General features: G+C 44.4%; 1 protein-coding gene across 2 annotated transcripts in view; it reads left to right on the forward strand.

Moving 5' to 3' along the window:
- The first annotated feature begins 6949 nt into the window (after positions 1 to 6949).
- The window catches only part of RASSF3 (Ras association domain family member 3), a 49796-nt gene continuing 29163 nt past the window's right edge, over positions 6950 to 27582 (forward strand). The window contains exon 1 of one of the 2 annotated variants that reach the window (XM_048944250.1): positions 6950 to 7195. In XM_048944250.1, the coding sequence (XP_048800207.1) occupies positions 7067 to 7195 (129 nt within the window). In that variant the 5' untranslated portion in view covers positions 6950 to 7066. Of the gene's footprint in view, positions 7196 to 23471; positions 23625 to 27582 lie in introns of those variants that run through there. The other variant, XM_048944240.1, reaches the window with a different exon arrangement.

Here is a 27582-nt window from a genome sequence, read left to right on the forward strand (position 1 = left end):
CCAGGCCTCCAACCTTCTTTTATGTCAACTTTTACTTATATTTGCATGTGACTCCTCACACCAGTGGGACTCTGCCAGTGGGGCTGAATTCTTCACCTCTTTATTGAGCTGGAGCTATTGGACTACATCTAATGCTGCCAGACTTTTGAGCTGACACTGTTGGGGTTGGCTATGGTGTGAGCTAGAAAGGCCATTGCCACAGGGAACAGATTGCCAGATGCAGTAACATGGCTGTCAGCTTTGAGCTCACACTGGTACTGGCACACCTCCTGGTCTGTCTGTGCCACAGAAATATGACCTTGGAAAGGAAGGGAAGGGATAAGGGAAGGGAAGACAAAGGAAGCAGTACAGAGAGTCACTCCCTTATATTTGCACAGCTCTTTGAAACCCTCTGAGTAAACACGTGACAGACATATGACATACATTTTCATCATCTGTGGTGTAAAATCTACCTTTTTACATCTGTGACAAGAAAGTGCCTGTATAAGCATGCATTTTGTAGTCAACAAAGAAAAAGAAAGGAAAATTGCTAGCAAATGTGTCTGTTCCAGAAAGCATTTCTGCTTAATAGGAATATGAGTATCCTGGAAGAAAGGTTCATGCAGGCATGGCCAACAGTTACATTATGAGCATTGTGAGCCTTTCCATTGGTTCTGGTGGGTTTGGGACAAATGTGAGCTGTGTGAAACTCGGTGCTCCTGGCACGTGGTGAGGTCAAACCCCATGGCAGTGTCCTCAAACAGCAGAAAAGCCCCTTGGTGAGGGCTGTACTCATAGTATTGTATCATGCAAATCCATGCCATCCCACTCAGCTGCGTCAATGACATTCAGTCTCTTTGAGATAAGAGTTTCCCAGAATATTCAAGGAACGTTCAAGAAACTCTAACCAGGACTGGGATCTAGTGTGTGAACTCACGAGCATGGAAGAGATTCCACAAGCTACCTTCAGTTTCCAGATGTCCTCTTCATTTTGAGGACTTTGAATGAAATAGTTGCACTAAGGGGACTTATGAGTCAGGTGGAATTATGAATTTGAGGAGCTGGGAAAGGACTCCAGGTAACACTGCCTCAAGTTGTATCTGTCACAGCAAGTACATGGCCCCATCCCATTTCTTCACGAAGCAGGGTGGGGAGGCTGCAGAACTGGCTCCTGCTTGTTTTCAGCCTGTACTCATGCGCCTGTGTGGCTGGAGTGCCCTTGTTTGAATTAGCAAGTCACCAAGTATGAATCAAAGCGTAATTGTCAGTGCTGCCAGTGGCACTAAGCAGAGCTGAGCTATTAATTCGAGACAAATGGGAGAAATGAGTAAACAGAAAGTTTACTGGTCTATGGCAACTGCGGGCCTGAGTGGATGTTCTGTGTCAGTTTTATTTCAACTTTATTGCTTTGCTTTGATCATTTGAAATTACCACTGTTCTCAGCTGGAATTTAGAAAAACTAAAAACACATGATTTCTGAACTAATTATTTTGATTTTAAAGCTATATTCTCTTACAGACTATTTTTCTTCCTCTGCAACTTGTCTTTGTATCATTTTTTGCTACACAAATCGTGATTTGCAGAATGAACATCATGGAATAATTATATTTTGCTGTAAAAATGCTACAAATAAGCCAAATCCAAAGTGTTGGTAAGTAGGAACTCTTTTTGATTTCAGTCTTACGCATATTCGAAGCTTTAGTATGTCCCTCAGGGACTAATCATGGGTAGAGCTGTGTGTATGGTTGAGGCTGTACAGGATCAGAGCCAGCACTTGCCAAGATGTGTGAAAGCAGAAAATGAGGGGGAGAGAGAACCTCGGGGCTTCAGAGCAACCAAAAGGGTTCCTGCTGCAACTGGAGGCAAGGGGCATCTTGCAAATTCATAGTGGTTGTCATTATGAATGCCACTAGGGTCGTTACTGGAATTCTTCTTGCAAAATACTGGTGAAAGCAGGAGGCAATCTGCAGACTCCTGCCTTAGCAACGCGGCTGCACCCAGCCTGGCTGCAAGACCTGCCAAGCCATCAGCATTCTGGCTGACACTGAGGTCACACATTAATACTTTACAGGCTAATAGGTTCTGAAAATATTTGAAATTGTGGCGTATTCTTAATTCCCCATTATCCTTCTGGCCAAGGAAAACCATGTAAGTTGCTCCTGAGGTCTCCACACTACTGTTTGTATTTTAATAGAAAAGCAGTCGAAAATGTTACAGGACTCCCCACGCCCAATCCGCATCTTGCTTTTAGCTTTCCTCATTCTTTGACACAGTGCTTTTTGAAACAGTCTGGTCAAAATCTGGAGAAAGGTCCAAGGCCTGTGTAGAGAACAGTGTGTCTTGGGTAATGGCAGCCAAGCAGCCATAGTGGTGGAGTGAATGCTCGCTGAGTTTCCCATTTTGTTGAGCTCTCCAAGTTTATATGTCAGAGGGCTGAGGGGATGTTTTAGAAACATGTAAACACCATGCAGTCACTGATGGAGTTAATGTAAACGCTGTAGCATGTTTTATCTGTTGTCGTGTTGTTTAGTCTGGGGAAGAGGAGAATAGGGGAATGATGAGAGACCTTGACTATCCAAAAGGTTGATATAAAAACCGCAATGGACTGCGCGCTCCCTCCCTCCCTCCTTCCATCTCCCCCTCCCTCTCTCCCTCTCTCCAATTTTGTTAAGGTTTTAGGTGAGATGGCAGGAGAATCTTTCTAACTCCAGTAGGTAGCTAAAAAGCTCTGGAACAGATGACCTGCAAGGGAGCGTTCATACTACCACACCTTGCTCTAAGAATAGGTTGGCCGAAGGTCTGTGGGGACGCTACACAGACCTTGGTTCTTCTTCACAGCAGTGGATGCATTTACTGAACTGCCCTTGAAAGTGCCCTTCAAACAGATTTTCATCTGGAATTGTGATCTCTCCAATAAGGAGACTTGTTAATGCAAACTGACAAATGAAACTGCAAGGCCTTCAGATGAAGTCTGCCTTTATGAAATTGAGTATCTAGTACTACTTCAGCTGTGGTGGCTGAGAGTCCAATCCTTACCAAATTAATAAAATTATCCACACCTGTTTTGCCATTCAGGAATCTTAGCTTTCATTTTCACTTTCCTGGAAAGCTATACCTGATGTTTTATTTCTTTAAATTGACTCTCCAAAACCACAAAGTAATTTAAAGCTGAATTTTATCTTTGAATCTAATAGTGATTTTAAATATTGTTGCTCCCCTTAAGCAACAAATATCTACATATCACACAAGTTAACCTTCCCTGTGATTGCTCTGTGCTAATATTCATTAAACTTGTTTTGTAACCTAGAGTGCCCATTACTATTTTTGCTTGATGTACTTGAGCCACCACATTCTAGTGGCTTGAATGGGCTGTAATTTAAAAACACTGTGACATTCTATGTGTCTCATCAAGCTTTATTAAATAAATTTTAAAAATGTTATTCATGTTTTCTTCATAGGTGCATCTGTGGCACTGCTTGCTACTTCATTGTTCATTAAAATAAATAAAAAAGCATCTTCATTTTCTTGCCAGTTGCCTGTGTGATCACATGGTAGCTACTTCCAGTTTCATTTCTCATAGAACTAATTATTGGAATGAGTGATTGAAAGCCTCATAGTGCTTGTCTGTGTTTTAAATCTTTCTCCCATGCCATATTTCCTAGCTTTTAACTTCATTGTTTTTACCTAATGCTTCACTAATGCTCCTTAAAAGCACATATGCTTTCAGAAACTTTATTACTAAATTAATCTTCAGATATTGCCCTGTTTACATCATGCAGTGTTATTTTGCTCATTGACTACTACTTAAGAGGACTGTCAGAGGAGACTGAAAATAATCCAAGGCTGGTGGTAGTCTGGAGGTTTCAGTGCAGCACCTAATGAACAAAGGCTGTTGGATGAATCATACCTAAGTAAGATGAATAAATTCATTTCAGAAGGGAGAAAAGTACTTGTCTAGGGAGAAACCCTAAAAATTTGGGCAGAGTTTGCCTGGGAATGCTAAAATGCACGTGGGAAGTGTAATCCATGCATCAGTGTGTTACATTGCCCTTTGGTGTCCCATCAGTGGAACGTGGAGCCCCTTCCAATTCCCAGCTAGAAAGCCTTGATGCTTAGCACCCACCTGGTCCATGTTGCAATACAGGACAGTAGTCATGGAGAGGACATGTCTGAAGACGACTTACTTCTCCTTTTAAAGGTTCTGGAAGTCTTAGTGGGTACATGACACTGATTATCATGATGTAGGTGGTGTTTGACCAGACAGCGGTATCTCAAGTGACAACACATTGATTGCTGTGCTTCAGAAGGAAAATCTGTGCTTGTTGGTGCTGTTGTAAATAAAACGTAGGCCTGAAAATAGCAGATTTTATCTTACATTCATAAAGCACAGTTAGTGTCATGCAATCTGTAAGGTTACATATGTTGAGTCTTTTAGTTCTGACTAGAATGTACTATACTGAAATGACTGATCTACAAGCTGAGATCACCTGGACTACTTTAAAATTCATTTTAAAAAATATACCTGTATATTAAGATAGGGAAACCAATTAATTTTTAAATATCAGTCTTGGAAAACACATAATAGGATTTGCATATATTATTGCAAGCACCATGTAAATCAAAATTAAAAGGTATCTCATCTGCTTGTATTTTCATGTGAATTCTTTGACTCAGTGCCACATCTGAAAAAAAAAAAACCAAAACAGGGAACACTGTCAAAATTAGTAGGCTCAAAAACTGAATTCTGCTTGAAGAATGAGTTCTTACTGGAATATATGTTACGAAGAACTTAGATGTACTTTCTCCATCAGTTTTTGTTGCAGCAGGAGAAAACTACATTCAGAAATCTTTCATTGTCATCAATAGGAATGATGCTTCATGGACAGGTGAACATCATGCCTTGTTGTCATAAATTGGGACTTGCAACAGATCTGGCACAGACAGAAGGTCCCTTGTGGCAGCTTATTGCCTTCTTGGTCCTGTTTGTGAGCTTGATGGTCCACCCACACATGATCAGTTCTGAGGCTGTGACTAAGCAAACAGGCTGTGTACATAATGCCTTTTGTTGCTGAGAGTCGGTCAAGTGTGCCAACGGGTAACATTTAGAACACCTTTGTAGCTGGAAAACAAAAATCCCATGTAGTGGTGCACTCAAGTCTCTAAAAACCTTTACTATGATCATGGTCATAGCTAGGAGCATTACACCCCAAAGCTCTGGAAGCTGGGTTTGGACAATCCAGCACATCTCTAGTGGGACTTCTTTTCAGCAAGGCTCTGGTCTTAGCAAGCCACATAACACAAAGATCATTTGTCTAAAGCAAGAGTTTTAAAAACTCTTAGTTGCATTCAAGTAATTTGGCATTACGCTTAAAACTATCTTGAATATTGGGGAGCTTTCCAGTTCCAACAAGCGGGCTAAAGAATTGACACATTCACATCTACTCTGTTAAACTCTATCAGTTGTTTTCAAAAGCTATGCTGCCTTCCAGTATGGCAGATGCCAAATTTTTAGGAAGACCTGGAAGAAGCCAAGCTGACAGGAAAGTGAGGAGGTAGCACCTCCGGACTGACCGACTGCTATCAGTGCTCAACCTGAGTGTTTTGGCTGATAAAGGGGTGACTTCATTGATATGCAGGGTGATGCAGAAAGAGCACAAAGCTGACTCCATCCCCTTTGGAGTGTGGGCACAGGATGAGCTGCATGCACACAGCTGGTGAGAAATCATAGAATCATTAAGCTGGAAAAGACCACAAGATCATCCAGTTCCACCACCAACCCATCCCCTCCATGCCACTGACCACATCCCTCAGTGCCACATCTCCACGTTTCCTGAAGACCTGCAGGAACGGTGACTCAACCACCTCCCTGGGCAGCCTGTGCCAATGCCTCACCACTCCTTCCGAGAAGTTTCTGACCAGATTGTGAAGGGACAGAGAAGAGAGAAAGGAGACATCAGCAATGGGAACCCAGGCACATACATGGCTGAGCACGAAGACTACAAAGCGCTGCATTAGGACACAGCTTGGTAGACACACAGCTTTACTTAAACTAATTCAAGTCCACGCTGCTGCCGGAGATGCCTCCTGCCCTCACTCCCACCCCCTGCCCTGGCTGCGGGCCCTGCTCTGGGCTCACTTTCCCCTTGAGATCAGTGGCATGAGATCAGCATCGCGGGGCCTAGGCCCTGCAGGAAAGGCAGGTCTACTTTTTAGGCAGCTGCGCGGGCCGAGGAAGCCGTGCCTTAAAGCCAATATCCTGTCGCTGACAGCGACCAGCTCTAGATAAATTAATGGAAGAGATGAGAAAACCCGAAGCAGATAATTACGGAGCGAGCCGGCCTTCAGGCACTGTCCGCCACTTCCTCCGCCGATGGCCGAGCGCGTTTTATGCCCCGCATCATCCCAGAACTGCTGGTTCTGAGCACGTTTTCCAGCCGCGGTCGCTGCGGTCCCTGCCCTCCCCGCGGTCCCATCCCCGCGCCCTCGCGGCGCCGCTCGCACGGCAGCCCGGGGCGATGGATTCCTCGCGCTTATCTCTGCTGGCCCACGGCGGGGCGAGGCAGCGCCGCAGTAGCGGCCAGCTGCGAAGTTTAAATTCAAGTTCTCCTAGAACAAACCGAGAAAGACTCGCAGCCGTTCCGCCCGAGGTTACTTTTTAACGCGTTATTAGGGCAAAGTCCCCCGGCGAGTTGCCCCCTCGGCCACCTCGCTGAAAGGCCCAGGGGCGGGCAGCGCCCAGCCGGAGCTCCGGCGACCTGCGGCCCACGCCCGGCCTTTCATCTCCGGCCGCGCGCTTCGAGCCCGCCCCGGCGGCTGTCAGCGGAGCTCCTCGGGGCCGGGCGGGGAAGCGAGAGGTGTCGGCGGGGCCCGGCGCGCCGCTGCCCCGCGGAAACTTGTGCGGCAGGAAGGGAGGGCGGGAGCCGGGGAGCGGCTCCTCCTCCTTCTCCTCCTTCTCCTCCTCCTCCCGCGCCCCGGGCCCGGCGGCGCTGGGAGAGGAGCGGCCGCGGCGGGGCCCCATGCGGCGGCCGGGACGGAGCTCTCCGCCGCCGGGCCCCTCCCGTAGCGACAGCAGCACTAGGAGTCGCCGATGACCTGGACCAGCAGCATGAGCAGCGGCTACAGCAGCCTGGAGGAGGAGGACTCCGAGGAGTACTTCTTCACCGCCCGCACCTCCTTCTTCAGGAGGCCGCCGGGCAAGACCCGCGCCGCCCCGCAAGTAAGTGCCGAGCGCCGGCTCGGGGCACGGCCCGCGCTCCACGTGTCCGCCGCTCTCCGAAGGGGCGCCGCGCCTCGGCGCTCCCCCGCCTGCTCTGGGGTCCGCGGGCGGCGGGCTGCAGCCTCTGAAATCGCTCCTGAAGGGCTGAACGGGCGGGCTGGGGATGGGGTTAAACGGTGGCGAGTAACCGGCGGGGCCGGGCGCGTCGTGTCGGCGCTGAGTGCGGTGCGTGGCAGCCTGGCTGCCGTCCGGGCGGCGGGGAAGGGCCCTCGGCCGCGGTGGAGTGGTTGAAGTGCTCGTCGGAGATCGGCTGTAAGAGGACTTTGAAGTGAAGAGCTGATTAAGAACAACAGAAAACCCGAGCCCTTCGTAGTCAGCGCTAAAATGCCCACCTCTAAGAAGGATTTAGGCAGCGCAGGGCAAGAAGTGCTGGGGAACTCGGGCAGCCAAGCAAAACTCCCTTCTGGAGAGCAGAACCTCCGGTTCTTGTCAGCACAGCGAGGCAAAAGCTCTGCTCCTTTAGCTGAAGCAGCCCAGTCCCTTTCGTTTGTCTTTTCTGAAGCGCAACGTTTCTTTCTAAGCATGGCTTTATCCTTGGAAGCTGATGAGTCAGTTTTCCATATGCTGGCTCCCCTTGCCTTGCTCCTGCTGCTTGCTCAGACCTCTGGTCAGTGTTTGTACAACTCCTGCTGTGTTTTCCCTGCTGCGTGGCCACTCGGCTAGGGAGTTGGCTGAGCCTGGTGCCCTCTGATCAATCTGTGGGGCTTATCAAGAGTCGTGGTTGCCCACAGCCCTTCCCCTAGGTTACGTGCTGCGGAAGCCAAACTTGGTTTCTGTTTCTCCAAGGTTCCACAACTTATTCCTCATTTGTGACTGACTTAAAATTTGAGCCCTGTAACCACCCCTCAGGAAACTCCTGCTCCCGTTTGAGGAAGTGCACGGAGTTTTCTTGAGCTTTGGTTTCCTTCACAGAGTTTGGCAGGGTGCCTGGGCACACCTTCTGCCTACACCTGAGCCTGGGTGCTCCATATCTGCTCCTTGTGCAGATATCCTGGGACCAGGATTTCACCATGTCATTGCTGCCTCCCCAGGGTGCTGCTTGTGGTTCCCTTCCTGAGAGGTCATCTCTTTCTCATCCACGTTGAGTTTCAGCTTCCTGTGAATTCCAGTGATTCTGAAAGCTGGCAGGTCCTGCTGAGTGTCCTTGAACTTTATCTGACCTGCTTGGCTGGAGTTTGCTGCCACCTGGCCCATATGAAGCAGAGAATGACTTGGGTTTGAAGGGACCTTGAAGCCCACCCTGTTCCAATCCCCTGCCATGGGCAGGGACATCTCCCGTTTTACCAGGTTGCCCAAAGCTCCACCCAGCCTGCTCTTGAACGCCTCTCTATGGTTGGGGCATTCACATCTCTGGGCAGCCTGTGCCAGAGCCTCATTGCCCTCTGTGTAAAGAATTTTTTCATCATCTCTAGACCAACTCTTTCAGTTTAAAGCTATTACCCGTTGTCCTATTGCTCCATGCCCTTGTAAGAAGTTTCTTGCTTATAACCCCACTGTAAGTAGTGAAAGGCTGCGTTAAGGTGTCCCTTGCGGAAGAAGATTGCAGTGTCGCAGTGCTGTGTGTACACATACCTCAGTGCTGCCAGACTGTGGGTGGTTGCTGTATAATGGGATGTGAGAGGCCCCAGGTCTTGATTCAGGTCCTAAAAACATGCTTGTTCCTTTGCTTTGTAATGCTGCTGCATGAGTTGTCTTAGCAAGTACTTGTTAAGTAAGTGGTGGATTGTGCAAACATGTAAATCGCTGTGTGTGATGTTAATGTTCTCAATCAAGGGGTGAAGGAAAAACAAAAATTTGATATTCTGGTCTGGTAGTGTTTCCCCAAAGAGTGTTGTGGTGAGATGCTGCAGGGTGTGTGTTTAAGTATGCATTGGGTAGCACGGAACAAATTCATCTGTATTGCTGACTCTGCAGCATCAGAAACACTCAGCTAAATGTTTCTAGTTATAAAGTTATTGCCAGCTGCACTGTGTCTAATGAGTTAGAGAAGAAAGAAAAAAAAAATCCCCAAACAATGCTGAATGTAGATTTCAACAGTCATGTGGCCAGTAAGAGTGAGTTTCCCCTTCCAGCAATAACAATCATAATAAGACTCTTTGTATGTATGAGGATGTTACTTTTGGTTTGTATTTGAGGTTTAGTCAAAAAATGCATACAATGTCCCCTTGAGCAAAGGGGAAAGAGTGGAGCTATTAGTTATTGTTTCTGTGTCTTTCTCAACTATACAGATACTAAGTTTTGCAGGGTATTTTTTTTACTCTTGCTTAAGACAAAGTGGTGGCAGTTGCTTTTATTCTTGTCTTAACTCCTCCTTTCTCCTGTTCTCACAGTGATTGGTTACAACTTGGAGCTCACGGTGTGCTATGCCTGCAGAACTACCCAGTGGTAGCTCTTGAACTAGTTTTGTATATATGTCCAAAGAAAAGAAGGAAAAATGGAAATAAAGTAGCTTTGTGAATTTTTGTCTTCCATTTAATGGAGAGGAGTGGACTTACGTATCTCAGTTTCTATGGCTGAGACAGGGTAAATGGTTTGATACCAATTCTGATATAAGAGTTCAGTAATAGTGTCGTTGGGCTTTGCCAAATCTGCTGCACAATGTGGAAAGATTTGTCTCTTTCTTTCTACCGCTTTTAAAAACCTGAAGCATTAAAATCATTACAGAATGTTGGCAGGCAGTGGGGTGTTTTGGGGCTGAGGTGTTCAGCTCATTTTTTCAGTCTTATTGAATTTAGTATAGGCAGTGCAGTGGGCTACCAACCCTCTTTTTTTGCAGGAGAAATGAAGGTTGGCAATCCAGCATTTGTAGCTTCGTTCAGTTAGAGATGCATACTCGAAGCTGAAAGATCTCAAACCTGGATCTGTGTCACCCAAATACGAGCAACTTTTTTCAACTGGATTAAACTGAACGTGGCCCTTTTTTGTGTTCACAGTGACTCATTTACTAAATGAAAAAGGAGGAACTGTAAATATTTTTGTCGTGCCAGTGTGACTGCTCATGTGAGGTGAAATTACCCATGCGCAAAAGCTGTAGCAAGATCAGACCCGTGCTTCTGTATGATCAAGCCTTTGGAAATCGTCCACTCCCTCCAGAGAAAATACCAAAAGAAGATGTTTTGCAAACTTTTGAAAGCTGACCCCTTTCTCTCCCTATTTCATCCCTCCCACCCCCATCTTTTCAGGAAAAGTGAAAACAGTCCTGCCTGCTCCTGCACGCCTGGCCATATGTCCAGGGAAGTGCATCTTCCTGCCTGCGTTCCTGCACTTCCACAGGCCACTTCCACATGCTCTCCCACTCCTAGCAGTGTTGATGTAAATCCTCGCCAATCCCCTCCTCCTTTCTCACACAGCTTGGGGGCTGGTGGTTTTTGAGTGCTGCTGTGGATTAGTTCCCAGCCATCCTCCCACTGGGAGGCTGCAGGTACCCAGGGAATCCCCCGATGAGATATGTCTCTTACACAGGAGGCTGCTTCTGGGGAAGTTCTGCTCCAGGAACAGGCAGTGCTGTGCAGGTCATGGGCTCCTGGTTGTTAGGAAAGAGCAAATCTTGCATTCAGCATCTGAGTGCTGAGTGGTGTGTGCACAGAATGGCTGAATTCTGGAAGTGCTGTGTAAAATATCATGTAGGTACAAAGTTTGACTTTTGAATGCTGCTGTTCTCTCTAAGAAGAAAAGAAGAACTTGTATTGTTTATGCTGTTTTTTTACTATTTCACCCAGTGCTCTCTAGAGATGTTAGCAAGAAAAATGCAGTTGCACGCGCCTTCCAGCTGCTCCTCAATCTGTGCTGACTGCCTTGTGCTCAGTGCTGTCCTTCCCCATTTGAGGTCCAATTTTTGCCTCTCTTCTCATTACTGCTCTTGGTCTTCACAGCTTCTGCACCTCCTGGGCATCCTGGCCCTGTGCTGTGTCAGGAGCCCAACTTCTTGGGGCTCAGCCTTTTGGGGTGCTACCCTGCCACACCGTTGTTGTTTTCTCCCACCCCTCTGTGTTTCACTGGGATTTGCAGGTGTGGCAATGAGGGTGGGAGAGGAAGTTAGTATAAAGAAAGCTGGAAATGGAAGCCGGATGTGAGAGAGCAGAGGAGCCATGCAGAGGAGAGGCAAAAGGCAGTGGCTGAAAGGCTCATCCCAGTGAAGTGACAGTCTTGCTCTGCTACCAGTGCAGAAGATTTGTGTCTTTGTTTTCAGTGGATGAGCTGGCATCCATGTGAAAAACATACTTCTGGGTGCAGAAACCCTTTTATATCTATTCCACATGAGCTTGCACAGTGGCTTCTAGCATTTCAGTAAGAAGAGAGACAAAAGTGCTTTATTTTGGAAGAAAGCAGTTTCTTGGGGTACAGTGCTGTTTGGAACTACTCAAGTGTAGTTGGCATGGTTCTGTGCTAGCAGTGTCCGTTATTAAGAAGTTCCATGTTGTTTGGTTCTTACAGCCCTTCCCGGGTTTCCTTTCCACAACATTCCCCAGGGAAAACAGCTCTCCTGACGACCAGAACAAATGAGGTTTCTAATTATAGGCTCTGTTTGAAGCCAAAGAGGTTAGATTTGTGTTTGACGTGTAGTCATGAAGCTTATTTAAAAAATAAAACTAAAAATATCCAGTCTCATTCTTTTTTCTTTTTTTTTTTTTTTAATCCATTTGACAGTCGGTGAGTATTATGGGATAAACGTTGTCACAGCTAGAACACTTGAAAGTTAAGGCTTGAAGGAACCAGCAGCATGGAGACCATGCCTGTTTTAAGGCTTGGTCAGTGTCAGGATAAACCAGCAGTCCTCGTTTCACTCTCTTGTGCTTTGTCCCACTCTACGAGTGGCTGACACCGTGTCTGTGCCTTAAGGAGCTCAGCAGAGCAGGGCTGTTCCCAGCGGAGCCCCAAGCCACTTACAACGTCTGACAGCCTCTGGAGGTGAGAGGGGATTTATGTGCTTTGCGTCGAGGAACACTGATCACTGTGCATTGGTTTATCAGCACAGTTGGCTTGTGTAGTCATTAATTTATGTTTTGAAGACTTACCTAAAACATGTACTGTTTTTAGGTATGAAGTGGGGAACTACTAATGCACAAAAATTAAGAAGCAAGGTTTGTGTTCTGTCCCAGGAGGAGTTAAAGTCACTGAACCATCTCTTGAGTTCAGCCATCTCAGTGTCCTCAGTACAGCAGCACTGCAGGTACTGTTCAGGCTGGGTGTCTACTCTTTCTTTTTTTCCTTTAGTCTATTATATTCACACAGTACGAGATATATCTTGGGCAGTATTTCTGTGTTAACATAAGATTTCGGTTCACCAGCAGTGGGCTGCTGGCTCAGTTGTTGATGTTCATTGGAATATCACCAGATAAACACTAGAATTTTATTTTTTTTTTTTGGTCATTTTTTTGTCAAGATTAGCCTTTGTTCACCTGCTTGAGCTCTGGGGCACAGTAGCTCTGTATAGGTGTTTTGAGATTGGAGTTCTGGTAACGTAACTGAGTTTGGGATAAAAATGAGACTTTGTTTGAGTGCAGAAGGGCAGAACTGCTGCAGTTTAAAGCTGCCAGATGTCAGAAAGCATCAGGACCTGTATACCTTATGGATTGGAATGTTTAAATTGAGACTTGTTTAGATGTATGAGCAGATGTGCAAGATGCAAGGAGTTCTGTTTAAGTTGAGGAGTCTGGTGAATACAGGAAAATGTGCTGCAGAGCAACTGAGCTCAGCATCATCTGCATACAGTAAGTAGATTTATAAAGCAACCAACCAACAATGATTTGAAAGGAAGGAGAGGATCTGGTAACCTGTTTTCATCATTTCTTATGTCAGCTACATACCTGTGACAAGGATATGAGAAGATATCAGAATACCGTTTTGGAAGAGATTCTTGCTGACTAATATTTAGCCATGGCCAAGAGCAAAAATATGAAGATAAATGAAGTAAAAATCAATACTACATTTTGTCCCTTGTGTGAAATGCCAGCGGCAGCAGCGTTGGATTAACAGTTCTTAGTAAACCGATTAACAGAGGATTTTAAATGAAGCAATAGATCTGTAATGCAGCGTTTGCCAGTGACAATAACCTTGTAAACGAAGCCAAGCAATGTAAGTGTCAGGAATAAATCAGAGTGATGGATCTCTGTAGTTAAGCTCTCCTCTTACAGACAGGCAGCTGTCTCTGCTGACTTCAGCAGCATGTACCCATCAGGCCAGAGCTGTGCACTGCGTGCTCTTCCTCCCAGATAGATACCGTGGTGGTTTGTGTGCATGGATGCATTTATCTGTACATGCAATATTTATTATTCGGTGTATTTGTTGCAGCTTGTCACAGTTAGATGTATACTTCAGATCAAAAGCAGCCTTCCAGTTAGCCCTGTGGATCTCCCAGTTTCTACTAGGGAAACTGGAAAAAAAGAAAAGATGGATCAGGATGGTTTTTAAATACATGGTTTTAAAATAGGGCTACTAAGATGGAGAAGGGTCTGGAAAGCAAGGTATTTGAGGAGCGGCTGGGGTTCCTTGGTGTGCTCAGCGCTGAGCAGAGGAGCTGAGGGGAGGCCTGATGGCGGCTGCAGCTCCTCACAGGGAGCGGAGGGCAGCGCTGAGCTCTGCTCTGAGTGACAGCGACAGGGCCTGAGGGAACGGCATGGGGCTGTGTCAGGAGAGGGAGCTGGGGGTTGGGGACAGGGTCTGCATCCGAGGGTGGTGGGCATGGAAAGGGCTGCCCAGGGCAGTGGGCACGGCACCAAGCTGGAGCTCAAGGAGTGTTTGGACCATGTTCTCAGACATGGAGTTTAGTTTTGAATGATGCTGCGTGGAGCTGGAGTTGGACTCAGTGATCCACGTGGGTTCCTTCCAGCTGAGCTTATTCTATGACTATATATTATTTAATGTTATAGATTTATAGAATACACACACTATATATATATATATATATATATATATTATATTTCTGGTCTCAGAAAGTGAGATCATTCTATACATTTTGAGAACAGCATTCAGGAAAGTCCTAAAACCAGTGCATCCCACAGACTTCAAGGGAACACTCTGGTGTGACTGAAGCTGGTTCAGCATGCTTTTATCCATGCAGTTTGAGCCCTGCTGTGTACTGTCATGGGTTTGCATTTGTGTAGGTGCCTGTAACGAAGCACACAGTCCTGTAGGCAGGTACAAATTGACTTGGGATGAGTAATTGTCCCTTTTGGTTTTTTGGTGGTTTTTGTTTTTTGTTGTACTTGTTCTTTTGCAAGGCTGATGAAATACTGCAGTCAGTTTTGAGGAGAGTACTTCCTTTGTGGACATATGATTTGGCTGTGTGAAGTAGCCACGTGTGATTTATGTAGCAATTAAGATCATTTTTGAGTTATTAATCTGTGTGTGTGTTGGAGTGGAATTTGTGCTCCCTTACACGGAGGTGTGTTTGCTGTGCTGCATAGGGCAGCAGTTGAGGAAGCCTCAGGTGGCAGTGCTGCTCACATGGGATCACTTACCGTGTGCTGCTGATGGCTTCTCAGTCTCACTCTTCATCTAGGAAATTCTGACGATTCCATGTGAAGTAATTGTGGAAAATGGTGTCTGTGTTTCTTTTAGAAATTATATACAATAGCAGAGTAGAAAATTATTGGCTGTACGTGCAGGAACAAATTACAAAGTAAGTTTATGGTCTGTAATCTTTTATAGTCATCCCTGTTGTCCCTAATTAGGATTGCATTTATTGTTTTCTGTCTTGTACTTCATCCCCAGGTGTGTGCAGGTACAGTCTAGCCATGCTGTACATTTCTGCACAGTACAGTCACTGTACTTTATATTTGTGGCATCCGATCCATGTGATCTTTTTAAAGCCAGATTAGTAATAACAAAAACTGAAGATCAAATTCTGCTCTGGCTGAAGGTAGTATTTGTTTAATAGCTAAGTAAATGTTTAATCTTATTTCCAATGAAGCAGATGTGGTCATGATTTGGCTTGTCCCTTTGGGGACAGGTTGTATTGGTTAATAGTGCAGAAGTATCTTAACACTTCTATTGATGGATTGTAACCTTTTTTGTAGAGAGCTTCCTCTCAGCTACTTCCTGTGCATAGTTGTGCCTCGGATCGTGATAGCCTGCCAACATGGGAGAGTTTAGTTTAGAAGTTTTATTTAGATCATGATTTTTCTTCCTTGTTCTCTGCTGAAGATTTCTGCTCACCGGGAACAAAAATGAAGATCTTGCTGTTTGGTCCACAGGTGACTTGATTTAGTATGTTCACTTACAGATATATCAGCTAAGATTATGAGGGTTGTTTTGTTGTTGTTGCTCTGAGTTAATAATTTAATTGCAAAGCATCTTCATGGTTCATTTGAGAAGCATCTGGGAAAGCTGTGTAAACGACTGCACCAGGTATTTCAGTGTAACTCTCAGAGCTGATGTCTGCAGGAACTGGCATATTCTTCGGCACTGCGTAAAAGATTAAAAATATGGTGATGGCATGTTGTATATTGGGAGAATTGACCTGCGTTGTTTGTCCTGGTGTCTGAAATGAGGAACTTCAGTGTTCAGTGCCACTGAGATCTGCGTTAAGTCAGTGCAGCTTTTTTGCGTGTGTGTGACAGATGCAGTTTGCATTCAGTATTACGATTTTTAATAAGTTATTGTGTGCAAAGATTCTGTAGCGTAGGCATAGACAGGCATCTTATGTTACCCTTTATGAAATTTATTTTCATGTGTGGCTCTGGTTAGCTTGCTGATAGTAGCAAGAAGTACATGTGGTGGGTAACCTGGGCTGTGCCTGGAGAACTCAGCAGTCTGTGCCATGGCCAGCTTCAGGAACCGGTCCTCTGGCAGCACAGGCATAGTCAGTCCCTTGTTCTGTCACTCTGCATGCGTTCTTGCCTTAGAAATGCCCTCCCCACTGCTTTCCAACAGAAGCATAAGAAAAAGTCTGTTCGCTCTGTTCACATTTGTGCACGTGGGAGCGATGTCTTGTGTCCTGGACAGAAATGGGCTGTTCAGTCAAAAGTTGACACTTAGAGCAGTTGCTGCCTCATGTGCCATTCACAAAGGCTGGCATCAGAAGAATCCCAAACACACATGGGAGAATCACCTGTGCAGATGACCTGGTATGAGCAGTAGTCAGACTGCCATGTAATCTGCAGAAAAGTACTCTGCCTTATGAAGGAGGACTTAATATTTCATTGTGTCATGATATTCCCAGCTTGCACAGAGCCTGATTTAGCAGAGCATCACTTGACAGTGTCTACATAAAATGTAGCCTTGTAACTGTAAAATACTTAAAAATGTAAGGCTTTGTGAGCTGATTTTGGTGTGAAATCTAATGGAAGGAAGTTTCTAGTTTTTGCATCGGTTATCAGGCTGGGTTAAAATAATCAAAATGCCTAATATGATATTCAGTGGGCCCTCAAATTCTTGAATTAAGAATACACCTTTTTTCCTTTCAAATAATATGCAGTATAGGATGATGACTAATGGCAGGAGTCCTAATCAACTCTTTCTGTGATGAAAACCATTTAACTGCTGCTAGAGAGCTGTTAAGTGGATCTCAGCACCGGACGGGATGGGTTCACAGTAGCTGGAAAAGACATTTTCATGTAGTTGCACCACTGTGGAGTTCAGTCTGGAATTTCTTTTTGTATTTGTCAACATGATTTAATTATTTCCATGAGAAAGCGACTCTTATGATACCACTGAATTGCTTTAGCTATTTTTTGGTTCACCAAAGTGGTAGGACACTAATGTATGTACCTATGGTGGTCTGAGCTTCTGGATGTCGTCCGATACACCTCTGAAATAGGCCATCACATTATTTTCAGCTGCATTTTTCTATTCTCATTGAATTAAGTGCATAAAGAGTTGCCTTCCCTAAGTTTATTTCTAAGGGCTCCATGACTGACAGTATAAAAAAAATATTCCTCTACATAATGCAGTGGTATTTTCTTTTGTTCTTTGGGGTCCTGGCCATGTGGGAAACTGTTATATTCTTTGGGATACACATTACTTTCTCTTCTTTTAGTGTAAGACTTGCTTGCACTGCTGTGGTTTGTACCAGAATTGCTGACAAATGTAAATACCTTCTCTCAACGTACCCATCTAAGCTGCAAAATATTGCTTTGGGGGTTGACTTGGTCTTCATGGGAACAAGTTTGTTTTCACAGAATTTGAAAAAAGGTATTAGTGTTCAGCTGACCATGTTATCCACTCTGCTGAACTTCTGTCAGGCCCTGATGTGTGTAGAAGGTATTTTACAGTGTCTTAAAATGAATAAAATATAAAACACAACTGATACAGAACCACCATCTTTTAATCAAAGTGGACTGAAGAATGTTTTCTGCAAGATTTTAAATTCTCTACCACAGTTGCATTTTTTTTTTTTTCATGAAAAATCTACCTAGACTGTGTAAGCAATTAAAAAAAGAAAGAAAAACCAGGGTGTGCCCTTACCACTACCTTAAGCCTGTGTGCAGAGGGACTTCTCAAGATGGATTTGGCTGTGAGATCTGAAGTTTTTAGTCACCCTGGTCCAAATCCTTGATCTTCTGTAAAATGAAGCAGACAGCTGATGTACTTAGCTCGGTGAGAGTTTAAATTGTGCATTAGGCTGAGTGCTAATTAGCTAGCACACAGAATGGCCAGTTCTTCTGCCTTAAGCCCTTGTCACAGCATGCACAACATTGTCCTTGCTAAACGTCAGATATTCAGGTGAAAAGAAAACCCAGTAACACTTCATAGGTCAATGGATGTCAAATATGAAGTGGCTTGGATGCTGGGAGCGCATTGCATCAGGATTTCCTCTTTTGTCTATTAAATCATAGGGCGATGGTCAGTGCCTTGACATTATGACAGCCCATTTGTTATAACATATAGGGAAAGTAATGCCTGGTTTACACATTTCTCAAGTTGTGAATGAGAATGAAGGTGTCTGTTAAACAATAACAGTACAGAAATGTCCAGCTGTCAGAAAATCAAGCAAGGTTCTTGCGAAACATAGCAGGTGGTGCAAATGCAAATCAGTTTAACTTCTCTTTGATCATGGAATCACAAGGAGGTTCCTTGGGAGGCTAATCCTGTGCTTTGTCACCAGATGCTTTGCGCTCACCTGTGCTCTTGAGCTGGGTTTTCAGTGACTGAAGCGCTTGGCAGCACACTGCTGTTTTGGCTTGCTCCCATCGCTTGGTTTGTTCTTCAGCTGCCAGTGCTGTGTACTAATGGCAGCAGTGGCAGCATGAAAGCCTTTTTGGAGCAGTGTTGGATCTGCTGTGTTGAGTTCTAAGGTAAACTTCATTTTTCTTCTCATAATGGGCACTCTGGAAAGAATCATTCCCCTTCAGCAGCTTCAGGGACTGTCCTGGCAAAGACCCTTAGCGTGGTGATCATAGCAAGAGTTTGAGTGTTTCAGATACCCACGTGTTCCATTGCTTCTCCAAAACAGAGGTGTTAAGATGCCTTAGCAGGACTAGCAAGGGGTTTAAGTAAGTCACAAACATTTCCAATGGATCAGAAATTGCAAAATGCCTTTAATATATTTCTGTCATCTACTTACAGCATGCATCTGCCTGGTCATGGAAATATATTTATTAGAGCATAATTAGGTACGATTAATAATATCACAAGTTATTTTGTTTTATGGATAGAATTGATGGGTTTGTCTAAGTTAGCAGCTGCTGTCGATTCAGTTGCATGTTCACATGACAGGAGGCTTATCTCAAGATGTGGGAACATGATTGTTTATACTGCACTACAAGGTTGGTATTATGTGAAGTGGAACATCAAAGCAGTTTCTGATTCTCTGAACTTTAAAACTCACAGCTGATTTAATTAAAAAAAAAAATTAAAAGCAACATTTTTCTCCACCCACTAAAACAGACCCCAAGTGTTCTTCAAAGCATATTTAGTTTTAATAGCTTGCTGATTTCTTCCCTGAGGCGTTTTTGAAGTTCCAGTTACCGCCGGAATATGAAGATGTAGCTTTGAATTGTGAAGATAATAGACCATTAAGAGGCGTTTGCCTCTTAAGATGACAAAATGGCATGCTCTGTAGAAACAGAAACAGCCAATAAACCTGGTGATATTTCCTGTAACACTCAAAAGTTCATGGCAAACTTCTTTGTGATTCATAACTTGAAACTGCTCTTGAAGCAGCTTGGTGAAACGCATCTTTAAGCGTGTTGGTATGCCACTCTTGCTTTCCCCCTTACCTCAAAATTGAATCAGGGTTGTGTATTAAAATGAGCTTGCTTAAAAGCCTTTGTGGTGTATGTCAGAAAAATCTCATGATGTGCAGCACAGCTTTTGCAGCACTATATGTATAGTTGTTAGCACATTTTATGGAGAATTTTGGTTAGGTGCTCTGTGATACCTGGATTTAACACCTTACTTAAGTAATAATTAGTATGTTTTCATCTTGAGAGATAGATGTAGAAGATGGAGGAGGAAAAAAAAAAAAAAAAAAAACAAAAAAACCCCCAACTTTCTCCAGGTGTTTCACATTTTGTAGTTACTGAGACAAGAGTACAAGAGACAGCAGAGCAGCGTTAATTATTTGAAGAATTATAACAGTACTGTTGTTGGTAGTAGCACTGGCATTTTGTTACTGTGCGGGCATGAAGCGTTACAGTGTACTAAGTGCAGTCAGGGAACAGCATTGTAGTTCTATGAGTTTGGGAAGGAACTGTTATTTTAGGTATTTCCAGATAATCTTTCTCTCTCTTCCCCTATCCTCTCAGTGCTGCCTTCCCAGAGGGATGCAGCACTTTGACCTGATTGTTCCCAATACTTAAAAGGTAAGCAAAAACATTTGAAATATTGTGGTGATGCCCTACTGAAACTTTGAACTGGAATTAGCTTCTATTTTCTTTCAAACATGCATGAAGATGTACTTCCCTGAGTAGCACTTGCTCTGTTCCCTCTTTGTTCTTCACACCATGGGGTTTTATGACTTACTATGTATTCTTACAAAGTCTTCTAACTCTTATGCTGGTCAGCATGGGTTATGTGTAGTTCAGTATATAGCTTTTTCTTTTAAATTCTTATCTTTACCATCATCTCCACTTTGTTGAAGTGTATGTATACAAAATGTTTTGGTAAAAACTTGGCAAATTAGAGGTAAGCTGGTTATCAAGACGCACCCAAGGTCAGAGCACAAGCCTGATGTGCAGCTCTTGGGATGCTCTTCTTGTTTGGACATTTTGTAGAGGGGGCTGAGCACTGCCAGTTATCTGTTCCCCAAGACTCATCCCATGAACTGAGAACAAATGATGTCTGACAGGATAGAAGTGTTATTAGGGAGCAATTCATAGAATCATAGAATGGCCTGGGTTGAAAAGGACCACAATGATCATTGAGTTTCAACCTCCCTGCTATGTCCAAGGTCACCAACCAGCAGACCAGGCTGCCCAGAGCCACATCCAGCCTGGCCTTGAATTCCTCCAGGCATGGGGCATCCACAACCTCCTTGGGCAGCCTGTTCCAGTGTGTCACCACCTTCTGAGTGAAAAATTTCCTCCTAATATCTAATCTAAACCTCCCGTGTCTCAGTTTAAAACCATTCCCCCTTGTCCTATCACTATCAATGCATGTAAACAGCTGCTCTCCCTCCTGTTTATATGCTGCCTTCAAGTACTGGAAGGAATTTCATCCTACTGGAAAGAAATTCATCCTACTTCTGTTGATTGTGTCCTGTAACATCTTGGCAATGCATCTAAAATGCAAATGTGACAGGTCTAGGGTTATTTTAGAGCACGGTTGCCATCACTTGAGCAGAGGGTGTGGTTTCACTGCAGCGTTAGTTTAATTAAGTTAGTTTTAAGGCAGACCCATTCCTTGAACCTGCTTGCTGTGTGGCTGCACGAGGAGCTGTGCTGGTGCAAGTGGCTGAAGGAATGCACAGGTGGGGAGGGTGGGACCTCAGGAAGCCCCATCTGGGCTTGTCTTACCTGGCAGAGCTGTGCTTTGGGATTGCTCCGAGGAAGAGCCTCAGCAGAAATTGCAGGGAGGATGTGCCTTGGAGTGCTGGGATGGATTTCTTAACTGCGTGCTCAGTAGAAATGCTTTGGGTAAGCAGAAGATGGAAAAGTTTGTTCTAAATGTATAGGAGATAATGAAAAGAGATAAGCAAGGAGAAAGTAGTACAATTTACTCAGTGGGAAAAATTGCTTATGCTTTAGGCTGTGACAAAGTAGGAAACGGAAAAGGACTGCAATGTAAACTTGGATTTACTTCCAGATTTCTGATGCTAAAAATGAATGTATTTGTGTATTTTTAGCTTTTCATATTTTCAGTGGCTCTGGATTCCTCTCTTAATTGTTCCCTAAAGCAGACTTTATAGACCAGTTCATCCATTTAGTGGATAAGGTTGAGGGCACTGTTTTAAATGTGTCAAAATACATTTCAAATATCATGCCAGCCCAGAATTGCGTAGCACTATTTCCTGTGTTTTAAAAACTGTGGGGAGGTTCCTTTGCTTGACAGTTCTGGAGTGGGAGAAGGTTGGCATGGCTTTATTAATCTACTTGATGAATGTATCATCAGTATCATTTTCATGCTAGTTTGTAACAAGTCTTAGTGCTGAAACTGTCTGCTTCTAGTAATTATCACAGAAATCAACTTTGTGCCATGACTTAACTGTTGTATATTGGACTTTATTGGTTATAGCATGTCTCCCCTGAGATGGGGCAGGTTTAGGTTAGATATTAGGAGGACGTTTTTTTACTCAGAGGGTAGTGGCGCACTGGAACAGGTTGCCCAAGGAGGCTGTGGATGCCCCATCCCTGGAGGCATTCAAGGCCAGGCTGGATGTGGCTCTGGGCAGCCTGGTCTTATGGTTGGTGACCCTGCATATAGCAGTGGGTTGAAACTCAATGATTATTGTGGTCCTTTTCAACCCAGGCCATTCTATGACTCTATTAATTAGGAATATTTTCCCAAGTATAGGCAGCTTTTTGGATGCTACTACTGCTCTAGGAAAACGTATCTTCACCTGAGTAAAAGACATGAGAGAAATGCAGGTGAAAAAGGAGCTACTGCTGTGGAAGTGGAAGCTCCACAGGGCAGTAGGGTGTTAGACCACGGAAAGGGGAGAAGGCTGGCTGTGTAAGCCTTCTGTCTTTCATTAACCACAAACATTTGAGCCTAATGGCTCCTGACTGTTTAATCATTTATTTTGCTCATTTCAAAGAGGGAGAGCATCACTCGGTAAGCTTCTGATCAGACTGTAAGGCAACTGTACCAGTCGTCTTTTCCTTTTATTTATTTATTTTTTTTGTCTGGCAAGACTGGAGTTGAAAAATAGAACTAGTATAGTCAGGGTCATGGGAAATACTGTAGCTGTACATGCTATCGGTGTAAGAAAATACCAAGTTTAAAAATATACACAAAGTGATACCTCATTATTTGACAGCTTGGATCTAGTCTCTTGCTTTGGTTGTTTTAGGCAGGAGATGTCTTCTCTATTCCTTGCTCTCTTAGGTGTTCTTTCGACAAATACATGAATCTGCTCCAGATGCTTTGGCTTAAAACAAGTAGGCAGTGAGTGGACTGGGTGCCACCACCAGGAACAGGAGAACCAAGCACTGTCTGACACTGCTGAGTCCTGAGAGCATTTGAAGGGCTGTCTCTTTTCTAACAGTCTCAGAACTCAGCCTGTAGATAAACATAATACAGAGGGTCACAGAGGAAGGGTATAGAAACTTAGACATAAATGCAATGAATTTTAGTTCTGACAATTAGTAATATCCCCTAGGAGTTAGTTATGAAGGCCCTTGTGTTTTATTGAGAGCTGAGAAATGGAGCACTGACCATCAGCAGCCTCTGAATTGGAGTGTGTGTGTGTGTGAGAAGCCTTCTTGGGACTCAGCATGTCCTGGTCAGGGTAAGGAGACCTGGAGAAATCACCTGGCCCTGGCTTCTTCCTTCTTCCCTGTCCCAGCTCTGAGCTTCACTCCTTGCAGTAGCTGTGTGAAGAGTTAAACATCCTCTCTGGACAAAGGGGACAACACCATTGGAGTAGATGCAGCCTGGAGCCCACTTGTGTGGTTTTGGCTGCCTGGTGTGACCTCTGCTCCCATCGCTGTGCATCGTGCCAACACCAGCAAGGGGGGAGGCTGGCAAGGGATTTGCTGCCACAGCTGTGCAGCACTGCAGAGGGCTCTGGCAGGTTGGTTAGGAAAACAAGGAATCTGTGAGAGCCTGGGCAGGTGGAGGATGTTGTCAGTACTGTAAGCCAAGTGTTGGCTGTGCTCTGGTTTGTGATGTGGAGGGCTGAGATGGTATGGGACTCTGCCTCCCTGATAAAGGGAGGCCACACAGCTGGAGAGCAAGGAAGAAAGATGGCTCGGGGAGCTCCTGTTTGGAACTGAAGCAGAGGCTTTTTATGGAAACGAGGCTCTGGACAGCTGACCTCAGCAAGGTTGGTGTCTGAAGGAGGTGGTGTAGGGCAACGTTGCAGGTGATAGGTTGGTGGGAGCTCTGAAGCAGTGCAGGAAAGCTGGCTGGTGGGTAGGAGCCATGAATCTCTGCTATACAAACAGCAGCACTTAAACGAGAACAGCTTACATATAAGAAAAGGTGTTTGTTAGTTTTGTTATTGTTGTTGCTTGTATTTATTTTTTGGTCATTTATCCTCTACTGCCTGTTTTCTTTTCATTCATGTCAGGACTGACTGAGTTGGCTTTGAGCTCAAATCAATCAATCTTTATTATTTTGTGTTCCTTTGTATCTCTTTCTTCATGGCACCAATGGCTGAAGAGATCACAAAAAAAAAACAAACTTGGTTGCACATCATTTTTCAGATGATGCTTACTAATACCACTTAGCAGACATCTGTTAAGCAAGCCTATTCATAAACACTGTGGGTAATTATTAACTGTAAATCCCTGGGTTTTGACTGCTTTTCTGTGGGGTTTGAAGACAGTTGCTGATAATAGATAGGTTGTTAAAATATTTTTCCATGCTCAAGTGTGGCAACCCCACTCTAATACTGATCCCTTGACTTCTCTGCAGGTTGCAGGGAATACTCAGAGTTCAGGTGTCATTTCAGGCTGACCTTGGAGCTCCTTTTATCAGACTACAGCCAGGCTGGATCCCAGCTGCTTTTCTCCAGAAGGCTTCAGGGTGCTTTGGCTGTCCTTCAGAGAGCTTGTATGAAATTAAAAACAAAACAAACAAAAAAAACCAACAACATTTCTTTCTACATTTAAAGGTAACACACCAGAGTACATTAAGTACAGTGGTATTTAAAGCTTGAATGTTGGCATATAGCAATATGCTATGGAAGTGAGTAAAAGATGGAAAATGTAAGGCTGCTTACCACTAACTGAACTTTTTGTATTGCTTGATTGCCAGTACAAAGGAAAAAAAAAACAACACCCATCATTTGATTTTTTGCTAGACAGACAAATGCAGGCCAGTTGCATGAAAGTGTTTGCTCTGGCACCATTCATTGCTTATGAGAGTCTTTGCTTATGACCTGAATTCTGGGCCAGTGTCCAAGTCTTATGCAGTCTGGAGTGCTTATCTCTTGCATTCTTTTTTATTATTCTGCACAGCAGAATACACAGACTATTTAGCAAATGCCCATGCAATGGCAGCTCTGTGTCCCGTTTCAAATTTTCTCTCCTCTGCTACAAAGGATATGCAATTAAATCTCCCCTTTCAAGGAGGTTCTGCTCTTCAGTTCCTGTTTGTTCTTGTGCCTTAAGCCTTGATGGTGTCTTTTTTTCTTCTGATTTGAAAGTCTGCTACGTTGATGATACAACATGCTCATTTTAAGGTGACTTATCTTGCATTTGTCTCTGGGAGGAAGATTAATTCACTGAGCAAAATAAATCATTCTCTGGTTTTATTTGAATACTTGCGAAGTTTGCAGAGGTGCATGTGAAACTTTACTTTTGTGCTTTTGTGTCCAATTCTGGATATAACAATAGCTTTTTACAATAAACTGTTACATCAGTGGTGTTTCTTACCCTCTGAAGCTAACTTCTTATGGTGACAAGAAACTCGTTTGATATATCTGTGGTGTTTGTGCAGGGTTCTTGGTTTATGCCAGCCAAAAGCTGTTTGTGCATGGAACAAGTTGAGTGTAAGCACAGATGGCAGAAATACACTTGATTTTACACTGTCTTTAACTGTGACAGGCAGAGCTTTGGCTGTGGCGTGCAGCTGCTTCAAAATCAATCGTTGCTTGGATAGAAGGATAACTGAGGATCACACAAGCTGTCCTCGTTTGCTGTTGACAGTAGGATCTTCAAATTCTCCTGGCTGCCCGTTTTTAGCTCTGTTTCCTAGAGCAGCAAGACTTCTGCAGCCCATCCCTGTCTTAAACATGGGACATCTTTGCTTGTTCTCACAAAGGGGTGGGGACGCACAAAGTTCCTGCAGTTTTTCCGTAAAGCCATGAGCAGGCTTTGCAGAGACCATGACAGTGCTCCAACCAGAAGCATTGCAGCAGTGGCAGCAGGTGTAATGCCAGGCATAAAGGCATCCACCTGAGAGAAGCTCTGCAGCTTCATACAGAGGAAAAATACTTCAGTCCCAGCTTGCCCCTTTGTAGCCATCCATGTGAAAGTCTTCCAGCACTTAGAGACCATAGTAAACTAGGCTTTGTTAGTTCATTTGTACACAGACTTCTTGCTTTTTTTTGCTGCCCTTGAGCAGCTACGGGAGGAGTTTCCATTACTAAATGGAGCTGATGCTGTCCCTGACCTTGGATTGTTTGAGTCAGAAAATGTTTTTAGAACAGCCTTGCTCTTTTAGAACAAAGTAGGACCTGAGAGTTTTTCAGGGTTCGGTAAATAACCCTGTGTTTCTGTGGCCAGCAGCGGCTTGGGCTGTTCACGCAGGGACTATGGCAGGAGCACTATCTGCCATTTGTATTCCTGCTTGCATTCTAGGCCTTGTCCTTCTGCTCCCCTCTGGTGCAGGTGACGGAAGGGGGTGAATCCCTCAGCAGTGCTGTGGTGCTGCCAGGTGAGGGAGGAATGAGCATCCTGTGCACGGTGAGGTGCTCCCCTGTGGCGTTTGGTAGACTTCTAGCTCTTGCCCCAGACACTCCAGCTCCTGCCCAGCGAGGGAGCGCAGCCTGCCTTTGAATTCAGTCCTGGAGAGCTGGGAGCGCTCCTGGTGAATGGCACTTGACAGTAATGTTTTACCAAACATATTTGTATTTCGTGAAGTACAGAGGTTACCCCTTTCCTCTCCTTTCCCATTAGTCCTCAATGTCCTTCCTGGCCCAGTTCTGTCCCACAATACTTCTCTGGGCTGGAGTGCTACTGGGCCCCATGTAGGGCTGCGGGGCGGCTTCAGCTGGGAGCCCGTGGAGTGGCTGCGTTGGCACTGGGCTGAATCTGGCAGGATTACAAATGCCTGCTTTCCACTAACCATTCTGATTACAAGGCAAAGATAAAAATGGACCGATACATCTTTCGTGAATTTATAAACGCCAAAGGATTTGGCTTTCTTTTCAAGCAGGCAGCTGGCGTTTGATTCCATGCTTTTACTTTCCTTCCCTGAGTGCTCTTCCCTGACTCTCATAGCACTTTAGAGCTTTCATGTGATATTGGAGATGATTTCCAATAAGGAGTGGGATTTAGGGATGGTTTTTGGAAGTGAGGTGCTTTGTTTCCAGAGGACTGATTCTCTGGAGCAGCTCAGACTGTTCTCAGTCCTCAGTGCTAGGAACAACCCATGATTACCTTGTGGGAATGATGTGTGCAGATCCTTTCCTCCATAAATGGCGGAGACCAAAGGACTTCAACAGAGCTGTTACCTCCAGGTGAAGCAAATCTTGAAAAATCCTGTGTGAAGAAGCTCGAATCCATCTTCATCCTAATCACAGCAATCTTTTAAAGCAAAGGGAGTGAGTTGTCTCTCTTTCCAAATATCTGACCTCAGTAAAACTTCATCATTCTTTTCTTTTCAGCAATTGATGTAGGAGAGACAGGATTGAAAATGTTGTTTACAAGCAAATATATAAGGGGTCCTTCTCTTTAATGCAATCTTCTATATTTTAAAAGGACAAAAAACAACACCAAAGCCTTCATTTTGCAGTTGATGCACAATGTAGGGTTTCGCTGTAAGCCATAGTCTCTGTGTCAGGGCAAAGGATGCTGGTTTTTTTTTCTCCTCTTCACTGCTTTTGCCACTTCCATCTTTGGAAAACAGGATTCCTTTTGAGTTCTTTGTTATTATAAGAGGGTGGTTACTTGTCTTAGCTGGATCATGCGAATGACAAGTGTTTGTTCTTAGCAGCAAGATGATAGGAAGCAAGTTAAATTCCTAGTTTACTTTTAGTTGTTCTGTAGGGTAGCAATAAACTGGGAGCCTGCTGAGGAAAGTGGCTGGATTTGTAGTACTGGTAGAAAGACCAT

The sequence above is a fragment of the Lagopus muta genome, chromosome 1 (genome assembly GCF_023343835.1).
Source record: "Lagopus muta isolate bLagMut1 chromosome 1, bLagMut1 primary, whole genome shotgun sequence".
Taxonomy (NCBI): Eukaryota; Metazoa; Chordata; class Aves; order Galliformes; family Phasianidae; genus Lagopus; species Lagopus muta.